The sequence below is a fragment of the Musca autumnalis genome, unplaced genomic scaffold, assembly GCF_047663935.1.
Source record: "Musca autumnalis isolate F117 unplaced genomic scaffold, ASM4766393v1 scaffold_5, whole genome shotgun sequence".
Lineage (NCBI taxonomy): Eukaryota > Metazoa > Arthropoda > Insecta > Diptera > Muscidae > Musca > Musca autumnalis.
In genome coordinates, this window is record NW_027412088.1 from 87,646,204 (window position 1) to 87,663,435 (window position 17,232).

General features: G+C 36.1%; 1 protein-coding gene across 1 annotated transcript; it reads right to left on the reverse strand.

Annotated features, from left to right (window-relative positions):
* Positions 1 to 14,854: 14,854 nt before the first annotated feature.
* LOC141406268 (protein TsetseEP-like) lies at positions 14,855 to 16,029 on the reverse strand. Its single transcript, XM_073991507.1, has 3 exons — positions 15,805 to 16,029; positions 15,383 to 15,727; positions 14,855 to 15,321 (listed from the first exon to the last, which is right to left on the reverse strand). The coding sequence occupies exons 1-3, from the start codon at positions 15,844 to 15,846 to the stop codon at positions 14,986 to 14,988; spliced, it is 723 nt and encodes a 240-aa protein (XP_073847608.1). The 5' UTR covers positions 15,847 to 16,029; the 3' UTR covers positions 14,855 to 14,985.
* Between the last annotated feature and the right edge of the window lie 1,203 nt (positions 16,030 to 17,232).

The window sequence follows — 17,232 nt, forward strand, 5'->3', positions numbered from 1 at the left end:
GTTATAATCGTATAGAAGTATACCTCTGACCTTACTTTTGAAGAATCAAAACTAAAGTTTAACAGAAAGCTCATACATTTTGATTTAGAAACGATTTAAATAATTTGGACTGTACACATCGATTTTTGACATGCCGTGATTTTCCAGACTTCACACTGAATAATGCATCGTAGTTCTATTGATCGGGATACAACTGACACTTTTTTATAATTTTTGCATTCTTAGGACTGCAATTAGCCAAAGCAATGTGTTCTTTGAGGAAAAATACCGTTAGTTTTAAGTAAAACGACGTTAAAATCGAAGTTGCTTATAAGCAACGTTGGGGCCGAAAGGGTTAAAGGGCAGATCAACTATATATCTGCCTTCAGAATTCCTTCTCGTTGTCGAATGAAAGATTTCTTCACACCTTTTATCCTCTTCCGACAGGATTTGACTACTATAAACTTCCCTCGAATCCCAAAATCTAGACAGTTGTTTATCCAAAGTTACCATATGGCACACTCTAGTACAACACGATTGAAACCTTGAAACTGATGGACCTGTCACTATCCATCCAAATATTCTTTCCTGCGCAACTAAGGATTCCAGAATTCCATGCTGAACCCCACCACGTAAAATAACAGGATATAAATTTCCTCCCAGCAAAATATCAACAGGGCCACGCTTATAAAAATCTGGATCAGCCAGATTAATTTTAGGCAGATTTAAATTTTCAATCGAATCTAACGAGTGAGTCGGAATCTTTCCCGTCACATTCAGAGACAAATCCTGGTTATTCATTGGCCCAATCGTGAAGGTCGCTAACTTCTCTGAGCGGCTTACAATCTCTCCCCCCAGTCCTGTGACCTCAGCTGAAATGGGCAACGTGGGCAGTTTTAATAATTGCTGAATTCTTCTGGATACAAAATATTCATCCGAGCACGGATCTATAAGTGCACGTACTTTGTAGGCCACGCCGCTATTAATAATATTAATCCATGCCGTTGCTAACATTACATTCTTTGATACGACTGTATGATAAGATTGAGCGGAAAAAGAATTAGTACCTTCAATGGACTGTAATTGAGTTGAAAAGGTTTTATTCTTTGTTTGAGGTACTTCATTATTCTTACTCTGATGAACTTTCTTAGAAAAATCTCGGTGCAGCAAATTATGATGTTTCTTATTGCATTTCGTACAACCATTTGGGGTACTGCAATCATTGTACATATGGCCAACGGCAAGGCAGTTGCAACAATAACTAAATTTTCGTAAAACTGATGTTCGTCCTTTGTAATTTAAACTTAAAAATTTCGGACATACACTTATCACATGAATACCTTTACATAGTTTACATTGCCCCACTTCGGATTTCATATGATGAGATTTGAACTGTTTAACTTTGGGGAAGGGCTGTTGGCTTTTGTTAGAGAACGACTGAGAGACTGGTAACTGGTTATTGCTTTTCATAATCTCTGAAACACTTTCCAATGCATGAAATCTATCTGTTAAAAAATCATTTATCTCGGACCACTTTGGTACATCTGTTTTAGTTTTGACTGACTGTTCCCATAAGTTAAATGTTTGCTCGGAAAGTCGGGAAGAGCATTGGAAAATACAAATAGGATCCCAAGATTCAATGTTGATATCGTACAGCTTGAGTATAGATATACAATTATTTACTTACCTTTGAAGCCTTTTAATTTCATCTGCAGACTCGTGACTACATATTGGCAAGTTGAATAACAATTTCAACTGGGAATTGACTAAAACTCGTCTGCTTTCGTAATGAACTTTTAGATTGTTCCAGGCGATCTCAAAATTATCTCCTGTCATTGCCACATTTCTATTGATTTCACGCGCTTCTCCATCTGTCTTCTGGTATAGATAAAACAGTTTCTCGACTTCAGTAATCCTTGTATTATTGATAAAAATCGCCGTAAAAATATCCCTGAAAGTGGGCCACGACTCGTAAGTGCCATGAAAAATCCCTGTGTCACAAGGAGGCACTGTGCCAGAAAACCCTTGACCAGACTTAGTAACTGGGATAGGAGCTACAACTTTTTTCCCAGCAACTGCCATCCTTCTTATTCTTATTGTTCTAGACGTGAACCAGAATGTATTTATATTTATCAAGGTAGAGCAACTGTCCTTAATTTGAGATAAACCACAATTAAATCAAAATGTATAGCAATCTAGGTATGTTCAAGTGTAAATGGTCATAATACTCTACACCAGTATAAACATATGCTGGTATATACCAATGTAATCGAAGAGAACAACAATGAGGTATCAAATCTTCCAATAAGAATGTATGTTACGACAAAAAAGTAATATGGATTGTAGAAGAACACCCGTACTGCATCAACTTTATTGAACAACATCAACTCACTATGAAAAAAACCTCTCACATACACACATGTGCACGTATCACTGCTTTAAACAAAATATGTGAAGAGAAAATTGATTGTTCTTCGGGGCAGAACATAAATTGTTCTCCTTCTTTATCCGTTATTTCATACAAAATCAAAATTCCAGTCACTATTCCAGAGCAAGATAGACAAAGAAAAACAAAATGGCGACAATTTCTTTTCCAGGAACACTTTTTATTACATAACCTTCCGCGTTCTTGCAGATCAATAATTTCCTAAAATTCACTTTCTTAATTGAGCCACAAATGTATATTCTTAATTTGAACAACAATCTGACATTGAGTATTTGCTTTTTTTGTTTTTAAAGATGATGATAGCATGCACTATACGTACCACAGTATGAAATACTTAACCCAACTTTTGGGCAACAACTTCCACGGCACTCCTTTGGATCCACACTTCCTCGGTAGAAGGACCAATGTTTCCGTTACCTAGGCTCTTTATCTTTATTGGAAGAACTCAATTACCGGATAGGATCCTCCAAACATAAACCACCCCCTTTGTGGCAGTGTCAGGCAGGCAGCAGCAACCGCAATCTTAGTTAATGTTGACCTTTCCGACGAATCACCGTCAGCAGCACTCTATCTTGGAGGGTCACTCTTTCTGTTATCACTGGTCGATTGATGCACCTCCGTACAGATTCTTGGAACACGGGTTGATTGTTTCAACTTCCAGTTATTGTCCGTATGGACGGTAAAACACGGCAATCAAAGGAGACACACGATCACGTGGAGACGTAAAATGTTTATTATTCCACAGCTTTCGCACGTCGTGAATGGTCTTGAGGACAATCCCCACCACACCACAATAGATAGACTTTTTGATTTTTAATTCAGGAAAAATTATGACATTTATTTCAAGTAATATTGTTTTGATAAATTGTAGCTCTTTTTGGCTTTGACTTTAATGGCAGGAGATTCAAAGTACAATAAAAATAGAAAAGGGAAAGGAGATGGAGATGGTTGCTACTGTGTGTTGCCGATCGTGAGAGAGCTCTCTTCTGATCACTCCCTCAGATGTCACAACTTGGCAGCATTGGCACAAGTATTAAGAGGCCGGGCCATATATGAAAATCAATCAAAGTCGATGTTACATTACATTATTGAAAGGTTTACAATAGTTTATCAAAATAACAAACATAACCGATTTTTCAAAGAAATATATAAAAGAGTTGGTACGCCGCAACTACGTGCTGATAGTTGTTTGCAAATATTTTTGTTCTGATATTTTTTGGAAAAGCCGAAAAGTGAGTGTGATTCTCATTTATTTGAGAATACTAGACACTTAAAGAGTTCGGTTTTTCGTTAAAAAAGGCATCATTTCAAAAAGCTGAGAAGCCAATTGATAATTCCCTTCGACGGGATGAAATCATGTTATTGGTAGCGATCAGTAAAATTTTGCAACACTGTCAGTTCGTTTTGAAAAACATTACTCTCTGTAATAGAGGGTAATAAATGAAGTTAAGCCATTGGGGGAATACTCCAGCTTAAGCAATCAAATTAACACAAATTATGAAATTTCTTCATTAAATTCAATCGCAACTGTTGTTGTAACAGTGTTATAATGTGGCTCTGGGTCAATCGCCAGTTCCAGGAACGTGGCTGCTTCGATGGGATCTAACCACTAGTCTTGGCAAATCTCGTTCGTTGAGCGGATCGATCTTTTTCATTCCGTTCATCAAAAAGATTCTGATCGTGTCACTTCGTTCTTTGGCTCTTTTTCGTCCTATCCTATTCCATTAATTTTTATTGAAAATAATTTCCATATATTTTTAATTTATACTATAAATTAAAAATTAACTACAAATAACGAAATGTTTTTATCGCAATAGGGAGATAGAGCGAAGGTTAACACTCGTTCAACTTAATAAACTAGAAAAACAAGAGCTATAAAACCGAGTGAAGCAAAAAGAACGACAGGAGCGAACTGAACGAGTTGAGCTGAATAACATAATCTAAAAGAACGATATAAAAGAATGTGCTCAATATGGCCCCGTTCGGTCTTTTGAAAAAGTTCGTTCATGAACGACACAACTCTGCAACCCCATGAATTCGTGTTGCTTGTTTGTGTGCATAGCTAATGGTGGTGTTTTTTTCTGCTGAAGTGATCTAAATGAACGATATAAAAGAATGGGCTGGATACGGATCCGTTCCTTCTTTTCACGGAGTCGTTCATATGAGCAGGGTCGTTCACGAACGACTCAACTGTACTAACCACTAGAGTAAGTTGAGTAGTTTTTGCGGGGCAGTTGAAAAGGTTTCGTGTGTCTTGCGGGCCTGTGCCTCATGCAGGACATACAGTCAACCAAAAAAGTCTACATACACCCTATAAATCTCGAGTTTTAAGGGTGAGGAAGCATTTTTATGAAAATCCAAATACAAGTAATACAACAAAAATATATTCCATAATACGAATAACGGTAAATTCTATAAATATTAAAAAATTAATAGGGCAAAAGCGTACATACACCCAATGAAATATTAAGATGACCGTAAAATTTATGGAATAAGCAATACAATTTTTACATTTTATTGCTTTATCGAATGTCTCTGGTTGTCTATTACCCTAGACAGACGGCAGCGTTAATTTGCATTAACAGCCTTAATTCAAATTAATTCGTGCATTATCCACATTCTTAATGCACAAAATCAAGGAAATTTAAACTTAATTTAGGTATATCAATATGGCAATGCTGTAAAAGAGAGGCCATATTCATGTAGGAGAGAGAGCACATTCATGCTCTGAGACACAATTTGCATTGAAAATCAATTGTCTTTTGTCAAATTTCCATGTTTAAGAAAATAAAAAAAGAAAATCAGAATTTTTCGAGTTTCTTTTAAATAAGTAGTGGTCTTTCTCGAATAGAATAGCAGCTAATCGTTTATCGCGCTTTCTATCAAATCTATTTTTTAAATTTTTATTTTCACAAGCATTTCATTACCCACCATACCAATTCTATCGAAAATAATATCTTCTTCAAATTTTCCTTTAGAGTTTTGCGACATTTTTTAATATTAAAAAGACTCAAAAATATCGCGAATAAATTAAATTTATTTTTGCATTATCGCCGTGGAAAAGTCAATGGTTGAAAGTATATTTGTTTCGCATATTTTGGCGAACTTTTGTAAAACTTTATGAAATGGTCTGCTGGGTACAAACAAACAACACAAACAGCTGTTTTATAAATGCAGAAACTATCTTCTGTCAGTGTAACTGCTATGCCTAAATACGACCGTATTCCCAGGGCGTGTGTGGTGAAAAAAGTAGAACACATGTATTCTTATGAGAACTACCGAAATACGTCGAGCGTATTCTTTTTGTAAGTTGAACATTTTCAACTTTGACAGAACGTACGATATGCTATTGTATCTATGTATGTGTGTGTTTTGTATTTTGAAAACATAAGCCCAACAAAACATGAAATACAATTTATTGCAAAGGAAAAATGTTTGTTTTACGAATGAAAACATTGAATAAAGTTTCAGTTTTGTTTTAAATGGGATTTCGGATTCAACGTATTTGGGTAATACGGACGCTCAGAGAGCGTTGTTGTGGTAGGTAGGTGAATATTTTTTGTACGTCACGACTGAAATTAGGTATAGCTGTAAAAATTAATTCAAATTAAGGAATTTTTAAAGCAAATTATCTCTGCCGTCTGTCTAGGGACAAAATAGGAACACATTTGTGTTTTAATTGGCGTTATTTAAGGTCAGACTTCGGGTATAGCTCCTTAAGGCGGACCCTTGCAGATTTCTTTGAGTTTTTCAGTCTGGTAGTTTATGAAACCCCAGTGAGACTAATTATTTTGAGACCCTAGAGCGCTTTGAAGTTGTTCTTATGGATAATATATGCCCTGAGCTTCGCTAAATATGCGAATTCCTGAGTTTTTCATAAATTTTATAGTTTTCACAGCATTCCAAGGGTCAAATTACAAGCAAGAACCTTGGAATTGTCTTGTAATACATTTATGGACCTTAACTCAATCAGAAATGTACAACATTATTATACAAACCCGCTCCTAAAGTTTCCAATGCATCAAAATAAAAGCTCCACCAAAGAATGCATGAAATTTGTATGAAATTTACACTGTTAACTAGTATGCTCTCGTATTATGATCGTTAGGGTCACTTGAAGCGCTATAAATGTCGGATACTTTACATTGCTGACTCAATGGATGCTCGAGGATTGTACCAGACCTTATTACAAGGTAATTCGAAAGCTTCTGCATGTAATTTGCCCCTTGGAATGTTGTGAAAACTATAAAATTTATGAGAAAACTCAGAAGTTCGTATATTTAGCGAAGCTCAGGAGCATATATTATCCACAAGAAAAACTTCATAGCGCTCTTGGATCCCAAAATTATTAGTCCCACTGCATTTTCTGGGGTTTCATAAACTACTAGACTGAAAAACTCAAAGAAATCTGCAAGGGTCCGCCTTAACGAGCTATACACGAAGTCTGACATTAAATAACGGCAATTAATCCACAAATATGTTCCTATTTTGTCTAAAATATATCAAAGACAACCAGAGACATTCGATAAACCAATAAAATGTAAAAATTGTATTGCTTATTCCATAAATTTTACGGTAATCTTAATATTTCATTGGGTGTATGTACACTTTTTCCCAATTATTTTTTTAATATTTATAGAATTTACCGTTATTCGCATTATGGAATATATTTTTGTTGTACGTAATATTGTTTATTAGGGATATGAGATAGAACTATGTACTTGGATTTTCATAAAAATGCTTCCTTACCCTTAAAACCCGAGATTTATAGGGTGTATGTAGACTTTTTTGGTTGACTGTATGTTTTGCACAGTGCCGTCGATTCCTGCTCAATAGGAGTTTATACGGCTGCACATTCCCGAGCTGCTGTGATTGATGGGGGTTGTGCTCCGAGGATCGTATTCAAACTGTAACTGCGTATGGAATCTGCAACTGATGTGATAGTCGATCAAGAGGTTGTCTCTTGTAACGCTGGACCTCTTCTTCTTGATCATGGAGATTCTGCTTGATCACAACCATATGGTGATTGGGATTGCTTTCACGGTAACACCCGAGCAGGTACTGCAATGAAAGCATGTGATTGTGTCGCTGTACTGGAAGAATATTTGCATGTTGCTATTCTCAGGGCGGCATCCGCAAGTTTATATATGTTTGTACACATCGCAACTCGTTTCCTCCGCTCTCCATTTAGTCCAAGCTGTATAGTTCCTGCTTCATTAGTGAAAACCATTTATGGGAAATGTTGGCAATTTTTTCATATTCCATTTTCAAAAAATTTAATTTTTCTTTTCGCGCTATATCAACGATTTTTGTGTACATAGGTTAAGAAAAAAATCCACAGTACAAATCCGCTCACGAGCAAATTTTTGGTTGTTGCGGACAAAAGTTATCGCGGTTTTACTTCTGCTTTTAAGAAAAAAATATTATAAATCAAGAACCGTGGATGTAGCATCACACACTATTTTTGGGATAAAATGAATATAGCTCCCTTATAAGGGAAGTTTTTACATCTATGTTTCCGCAAATACGAAGATGCTGCACCAGTTTTTTCATTGCAGTGGAAACGACCCGCAGAAAACGCATTACAATGCGCGATATTTTCAAAAACAATTTTAGGTGATTTTCTTGCCTTGGAATTTCTCGTATCCTGCGTTTTGGTAGATGGATTTTCACGAGTAATGATTTATTAGATCGGCAACTTAAAATTAAAAATTTGCAATCAAGTATGAGTAAATCGAATGAAAATATTAAAAATTAGGCCAAAAAATAGGATTTTTAGAAAATTGTTCGCACAAAATTTTCGTATTTGGATACAGATTTCTGTGAACCTGTGTAGGCTACATTCACGACACATATATCAAATATGTAACTGAAAATCGCGTGTTCTACAATCCTACATATCAACACCTCCAAATAATAGTATGCTAAGTCTAAAAAGTGAGTTTTGCAGGAGAAGCTCTCAAAGTTTGGAAATTTTTTTGAACTTCAGTACTATGCTAAGTCAATATTTGTTTATAACTTCTGTTCGGATTGACCGATCATTACCAAAATTAGACAGAATTTAAGTTAAAGGTCGTTCGACACCTCCAAATAATAGTTTGCTAATTCTGAAAAGCGAGTTTTGCAGGACAAGCTCTAAAAGTTTGGAAATTTCTTTGACATTCAGTACTATGCTAAGTAAATATTTGTTTATAACTTCTGTTCGGATTGTCCGATCATTACCAAAATTTGACAGAATTTAAGTTAAAGGACGTTAAATATAAATATATAAAGAACTTGAACATTTTTCAAGAATCCGCTACAAAAATCCGGGAAGGAATACAAATAAACGGCACCTTTATAAACAACATTAGATATGCAGATGATACTACTACAATCGCTGATAGTATATCAGGACTCCAAAAATTAGTAACCCAACTCACCTTATGTAGCGAATCATATGGACTAAAAATTAATACTAACAAAACAAAGCTAATGATTGTTAGTAAGAAAAATCATCATAATGAAGCTAAATTAATAATAAATAATGCATATGTCGAGAGAGTACATACCTTCAAATACCTGGGTGTACTTATTAATGACCAATGGGATTGCTCGAAGGAAATACGATGTCGGATAGAGATGGCAAGAGATGCATTTTTTAAATATAAGAAAATCCTTGTCAAGGTTTATAAAATGCTACATCTGGTCAGTTCTACTGTATGCCGTGGAGACGTGGACTATTAAAGCTGCTGATATACGACGATTGGAAGACTTCGAAATGTGGGTCTACCGCAGAGTTTTAAAAATACCATGGACTGCGCACGTGACAAATGCCGAAGTATTGACAAGAATGAATCAAAGAAGAGAACTCATAGCTACAATCAAAAAAACGAAAAACCTCATATCTGGGACACATCATGAGAAATGTAAAATATAGATTATTACAAAAAATCCTGAAAGCAACAGTTGAAGGTCGGCGTACCAGAGGCCGAAAAGAGATGACCTGGCTAAAGAACATAGAAGAATGGACAAAATATAATAATTCGGCAAACCTTCTAAATGCGGCAAGAAATAGAAACACTTTTGAGATAATTGTTAATAATTATAAATATATAGTACTAAATAATATCAAATTTAATATGTATATAAATAAGTAAATGAAATGTACCTCGATATGTATTGTATTGTATGGTCGCTTACATTCGAAAATCGAATTATCAAATAAAGAAGAAGAAGAAGAAAGAACTTGAAAACATGCTAAGTCGACTTAGCATACTATTGTTTGGAGGCGTCGATATGATGTTTTGAAAACCCTGTTTGCGGAACGAAATTAGAAGAAATTTTCAAAAATCACATAAAATCTGGCTTCAAAATGTCAGCATCATTTAATGGTAGACGTAGATCAAATATTGAAAAGTTATATGCTGGTGGGATGATCCTTGTTTAGTTTGCTTCTTCTTTTACTTTGACACTAAAATCGGGAAATGTGTGGTTTAATCACAAATCGAGAGAAAACAAAAAAGTCACGTTGGCTTCAACCCATTTTTATCAATTTTTATACCCTACACCACTATGTGGAGAGGGTATTATAAGTTTGTTTTGGTAAAAATTCATGTAACACCGCGAATTATTCGTCGGAGACCCCCAATGTGATATACCAATCTTCATATATCGACGAGATAAAGCGATTTTGAGATGTGTGTCCGTCTGTCCATTATAAATTCTAATCAAACTCCAGGCCGCAATTATGGACGGATCATAACGAAATTTTGCATGGAGGTCGGGTTCAGACCAGAATAGACACCTATTCTTATTCGTGATGATCGTGAAATATTTAGTGGGTGAAATGGACCAAAAATATATGCTCTGTTCTAGAATCTGCAAGAAGCTACTACTTTTTACTGCTATAACATTTTTTTCCTTTATGTTATCGAAAAAATAGTAAAAATTAGTATATTCTTGCTGTATTGGAACAGACCAATAATTTTTATCCGATTTTGTAGCTGCGCTGTTGGTCGCAATTATAGCCCGATGGCCTCGAAAATTCGAACAAGGTAACAGTATATGACAAAGAAGAAGGTTGCAAATTGAGATGACGATCAGATAATATTTAGAGGGTTAAATGGACCACAACTTTTGTGTGAAAATTGTGAAAATTTTTAATATACAGCTTATATTTTTATTCCTGAAAGACACATTCCGGGTAAGTAAGCTATAATGGGAAAGGGAACTCTTCAGGGAACAAGGTCAGATAACAGAGTTACAGCCTAGTATATCCAGTTATTTGTTTGTAGTGTACTCATAAACACGCTAGCGGTCGCAATTATAGCGCAATTGTCACGAAATTTTGCACGAGGTAAGAGTTTAGGTAGAACATGATGCCCACAATTTTGGCTGATTATATGATATTATTTAGCCCGAGAAATGGACCATTACTTTTGTATTCAAAAATGTAAAAAATTAATTTTTTTATTTTTGCCTTATTAAGGCGAAGGTCATTTATAGTGATATTTAATTAAATCTCTTTCGAGTTGAGCTGTTAGACCTTAGATATAAATTGAAAAATTAGGAGTCTACCGAAGTCCCACGCATCCAACCATTACGCTACGTTTCACGGGTGGTTAAGCCGATCTTCAGGCGTATTAGGATGTTGTTTGTGTGCCAGACGAAGGTAAAGCTTGGTAACTAGTATATATATCGCACTTCACTTCATTAGATAAATGCATATGCGAAATTATGTCAGTGAATTGAAACTCCAAACTTTTCCTATAGTCCTGCTTGGTAATCCTATTTTTCAATGTTCACAAATACTATGGTAAGTTTTATTCATACGTCATTAGTAATTGCCCTTCTAATCAGAAGATTTTTGATCATCAATTATTGTCTACTAGAATTTTGACAAGCTGATGGTGGCTCAGAACGCTAAGACGCCGGCAACCTTGACTCTCAGTTGTCGGAGACCCAGGTTCGAATCCCAGCCTGACTCATGCTGAAATTATTATTTTTTTTTATTTTTGCCTTATTAAGGCGAAGGTCATTTATAGTGATATTTAATTAATTCTCTTTCGAGTTGAGCTGTTAGACCTTAGATGTACATTGAAAAATTAGGAGTCTACTGAAGTCCCACGCATCCAACCATTACGCCTGAAGATCGGCTTAACCACCCGTGAAACGTAGCGTAATGGTTCGATGCGTGGGGCTTCGGTAGACTCCTAATTTTTCAATGTATATCTAAGGTCTAACACCTCAACTCGAAAGAGAGAATGTTTAATGGTTTTAGACCGCAAGTATGTTTGGACGAAATTCGTTTCAGACAATTTGGAGTCGATTTAGCCCTGTCCGTTCATCTGTCTCTCTTACTGGCAAATATCAGAGATATGGCAAATTGCATTGTATATATATTTATTTATATTAGGTGCATTTAAAAAAGGAACCTGATATTTAAAGACAATTTAAAGATGCTAATCAATGTGAAAATTCACAATTTTGGCATATTGTTCAGAAATGTATAATTTGTATAATTGTTCCACAAATATCCCAGTAGGGACAAGTGAGGCTTATCTTATATCAATTTGTGATATGTGACGTAGTTTTTATCGCCGAATCCGAAAGGCGTGTCCTAAGTCGCCACTTTTAGAGAAGTTTTTCATGGCTGAAATACTCAGGAAATATCGCCAACATTACTAAGGGGTATTATGCCACCGTTGAAAATTTGATGTGGCCAGGCTTGGGAATCCAACCCGGATATTCAGCATGCAAAATGGTTAGACATAGCTAATTCCTAGAGGTTGTGGTGTAGGGTATCACCCGTCCGACTATAGCCTTTGCTTACTTTTTTAACATAAATATAGCCACAGCTTCCACGCAAATCAACTTTGAAAGCCAATAATTTTTGCCAAGTCTAAAAACATTTCATTTTATCCAAAAGCATTTAAATTGTACAATATACAACCACTATTCGCGAGTTATAAAAGGGTAAATCTTGGCTTCAACTATGTTAAATTTTCAAAAATATTGCCCTTATATATTTGTATACCCTCCACCATAATATGGAGGGTCTAATTAAATTTGTCATTCCGTTTGTAACACATCGAAGAATTCACCGGAGACCCTGTAAAGTATACGTAGTTTTCGCTTACCTGCACATTGCAAAATTGCAGACATTTTTGTGCACCTAGGCCAAAAATGCAGTTATCCTAAATAAATTTGATAAAAAAAGCATATTCGCTCTACGCAAGAAAAACGAAATTGGGCAGCTAACGCCAAGACGCAGCTAAAACTAAGGCAGCTAAGAGAAAACTACTGTATATGTATATTCTTGATCATGGTAAAATTCTAAGTCGATATAACCATGTACATCCGTCCGTCTGTTGAAATCAAGATACAGCTCGCAATTTTTAACAGAGAGCTTTGTAATTTGGTGTAGAAGTTTATGTTATAGAAGTTTACTCCTAGGATGTTTGGTATTGCAAATGGATAATATCGGTCCACGTATTGATATAGCCCCCATAGAACGGTACCTCCCGATTTTCGGCATTTTGAAGGTTGTGGTCACCATAAGCCACAGAAATGGCTGGAATTTCGTATTTCGTATTTGGTTTTCATTTGGGATATTAAACATTCCATATGAAAATTTTCGATGTAGGTCCACGCCTTTTTTATAGCCGCCATAGAATGGTACCAACCGATTTTCGGTATTTTGAAGGTTTTAGCCTCACTATCACACCGAAATGGTACTTAGTCTTCGTTGGGAGTACAAAACATTCTCCCAGAAATTTGTTGGTATAGGTCCACGCCTTTATATAGCCCCCATAGAACGGTACCACCCGATTTTCGGTATTGTGAAGGTTGTGGCCACAATAATCCACCGAAATGGCTGAAATTTGGCATTTGGTCTTCATTTGGGGTATTAAACTTTCTATATGAAATTTGTCGGTATAGGTGCACGCCTTCATATAGCCCCCATAGAATGGTTCCTCCCGATTTTCGGTATTGTGTAGGTTGTGGCCACAGCAATCCACCAAAATGGCTGAAATTTGGTACTTAGTCTTTGTTGTAGGTATGTGCCTTTCCGACTGAAATTCGTCGGTATAGGTCCACATTTCGATATAACCCCTGTAGAACGATACCTCCTGAGTTTCGTAATTGTGAAGGTTATGACGTCAATATCCAACCGAAAGACTGACATTTGTTATTTAGTCTTCCATGGGGTTATAAAACATTCTAGAAGAGAATTATCAGTATAGGTCCGCGGGTTCCTATATCTCCCATAGAGGTATTTGAAGGTATTTTGAAGGTTTTACCGAAATATAGGAAAATTCTTTGAGTCTAAAAACTTTCCGCCTGAAATTTGTAGGTATAGATCGACGATTTGATATAGCCCCCATGGAACGGTACCTCCCGAATTTCGGCATTTTAAAAGTTAGCCACATTGTTTTACCGAAATTGCTGGAATTTGGTATTTAGTCTTCGTCATGAACGAAAGGAAACTAATTGTTCCATTTTACAACAATACAGCTCGTGGTGGAGGGTATAACAAGTTTGGACTGGCCGAACTTAACACCGTTTTTACTTGTTTTTTATATTGTCTTCCCATCACCAGTTAAGATTTCGACATGTTCTCCTACAGCAATCCATTTAAAAATTTTCTTCTCTAAAATTACCGCAAAAATGTTTGTTTCTATTTTTGGAAGAATTGGTGCCGGTGCACTTATAAGGATGTACAAGCTGACTTAGGTACTTTATGGGACCTCTAACAACTGCTAATAAAATGTAATGAAGGGAGTACCTATTTCACGACTCCGTTTCAACTGCATCCGGATACTGTTAAAATGTGAGAAATGGAAGTCAGCCGTTAGATCGCATCCGAATGCGGTTAAAATGTAAGGGATTGGAGTGAATTTTGCACGACTATGATTGAACTACATGCATGATTCTTGAAATCGCATCCAAATTCGCATAAAATGTGGGAAATGGAGTGCCGTTTTCACGACTCTGTTAGAACTGTGTCTGGTTGTTGTAATATTCAATATTAGTTCTTCGACATGGGCTTTCCACGTTGTGGATTGTTCTTAAGTTCGGCGTTCACCTCCACCGGTAAAGGTGAACCTGACTCATTGAAAACAATGCACTTCGAGGCAAGTAAGATAGTAAGAACACAACATTATCGTAACAACGTCATGTGTGCTAACGTAACTTTCATTTACTTGTTTTCCATGCAACTGCTCTCACATTTCCTCTCCAAAATATATTTACAATATTTCGTATAACTGATAAGATTTATGTAAATGCGTCATCGCCAACCACCAATCAATTACACTTACAAGTGTTTTGATTTGAAAATCTCAAACAAACATGAATGGTTTTTTGGCGCCAATTTTTTACAGCCCACAATACAAATATTTAGCAAATACTTACAAATTACAAATTTAGCAAACACTTGAAAAATTACTGAGTTTTTTTTAGTTTTATTGTTTACACTCAAAATTTTGTTGAAAAAAAAACAAATGTGTTTATCACTCAATTAGCTTAACAATTGATTCCGTTGAATGTTCCATTGCTTCTGAAAATGTCCCGCTTTATAACTGTTCTTCGGGCAACAATTCATCATTGGGTAAATCTGGATTATTCGATTCAGTTGTTTGAGGTTCAGACGTTGACGAGGATGATGATTCTGTAGATGATGGTGTTGCAGGACTTGTGGTGTCTGGTTGTTGTCCATCATCAAAACCATTTTTCATACAATTTTGCAGAGCTACAGTCAATGCATCAGTATCGGCCTTAACCTTCTCCAATACGTGTTGTACGCATGAATCTTCAGAATTATTAATGTCCACATAGGCAGATGATAAACCATTTGCCAATGATGTGGAGGTTGCACTGACCTGGGTCACAGTACTTTGTAGAACTTGAGACTTGAGTGGGGGAGGGGGAATGTTAGAATTTTATAAATGTCTTTTTAAGAGTTACACTTACATTATCCCTGAAGCAGGTAAGGAAACCCAAGACATCTTCCTGTTTGGTGCAAGTGGCCAAAGTTTCTTGCACCGTTTGTACCTGTTGATCCAATGATTCTCTTTGACCCTTGACTTTATTCAGCTCATCCTCGCGACGTGAATTGGCTCGATCTACACAGGCTGAGCTATCACTTTTGGAATTTTCTGTAGCCGCAGTTATCAATGGAATATATTTATCATAGCAAGCCATACCACCACCAGCTCGACCAATGCCAGGTACACTTAGCAAAGAGGATACTTTCGCCTGTGTATAAGCAATAACTTCAGCCTGGACCTCTTCCGGGGATTTTGAAGCAGCTACCAACTGTTAGGATGAAATAGATTAACTTTGATATTTTTTTGAAAGAATCCTTTTGAAAAAAAAAAAAAATAACAACTTACACTCAATCCCACAATGGAAATCAAAACTATTGAGAATTTCATTGTTATCTTCTATTTCTTGCTGTCCACTTCCAAAAGAATGTTGTAACAGAATGATTGAAAATTTCACATTTTCTTTTCTTTTATATGAAAACGCCAATGTTTTCTCAATATTTCAACATTCAATAATTACGATAAAGTTTGCAAACAGTTTGAGATAAGGCTTCTGAGTATCTTTGTGGATCAAGTAGCTACACTAGAAGAAAAAAAAACACATTGTTGTTTTCAGCAATAGTTACAATTTAAAACAAACACCTGATCATTAATTTCGCAATAACACGAAAGAAAGAGTAAACAGAGCGGAATAGAATGCTGTGTATGATTCAATTTGCGTTAGTAAAATATGTACATTGGGGTTACAACTATTTTGTAATATTTTAATATATCAAATAATACCGCCGCACGGTGGTTCCGAATTTCGTTTTCTTGGCCAAAAGCCAAATTTTTTGTCTTCACCGGTTGTCAATTTCCATATGGGATTCGACAGTAAACATATTGCAACTAAGGAAATCAAACTCATAGGTCAAAATATTGGAAGGTGTGGGCGTGGTGTGCTTCTAACGACAAGATTTTTTTGGAAAATACGTCATTTTTGCAAATGTCCTCAGGTACAAAATTTTAGTGAAATTCAAAATTTAGTGGACTAGAACTTCTAGGGAATAGCATGCAACAAAGTTTCGTTTCCGCAGAATTATGTCTATTTCAACCCACACATACTTTTGTACCAACCTCGTTCCTTCGTTTAACACTTATTATACCCTCCAATATAATCTGGAAGGTATAATTATACCCTCAGCAATTATGCTAACGAGGGCATATACACTTTCGTACGGGCAAAATAGGCCTCATCGAAATAGTGGTTTTCCGTTTCCGTTTTAGAAAATTTGGAGTCGATTTAGCAATGCCCGTCCGTCTGTCTGGTTGGAGCGTACGATAACTCTCAAACGGATGAACCAATTTGGTGCAAAATTTGGCCTTCGTAATATTTTGTTTAAGTTCGAAGATGAGCCATATCAGTCCACTCCTTCAGGTACCCACACAAGTTCAGAAATGTTCGGACAAATTGTGCGCCCGATTTGGTCACTACTTTGCACATCGTGAAATTTCTACCAGACATAGATGATTTTTTAATATGGACTCTCGGTACATCCCATACAAAATTTCGGATAAGATTAGTTTAAGACCTGCTCTCAAATCGCGTTGTTGCAGCCACTTGTATTCACTACCCTCAATACGGTGATACAAGTTCTTTCAGGGACAAGTCCATACTTCCTGAGAAAATGCCCGAAAGCTGTAAACAACTCCTATGGTGGCTGAAGCGCACGATCATTCTCAAACGGATCAGCTGGATTCAGTCAGGCCACCGTGATATTTTGTCCAAACTTAGTT

What these genes read in the sequence shown, in the direction of transcription:
- LOC141406268 (XM_073991507.1), bottom strand. Translation starts at nt 15,846, where the DNA reads ATGAAATTCTCAATAGTTTTGATTTCCATTGTGGGATTGAGT. An exon ending in TTTCCATTGTGGGATTGAGT is followed by an intron (nt 15,728 to 15,804) that starts GTAAGTTGTTAT and finishes TCATCCTAACAG; the next exon opens with TTGGTAGCTGCTTCAAAATC. An exon ending in TTACCTGCTTCAGGGATAAT is followed by an intron (nt 15,322 to 15,382) that starts GTAAGTGTAACT and finishes CCCCCACTCAAG; the next exon opens with TCTCAAGTTCTACAAAGTAC.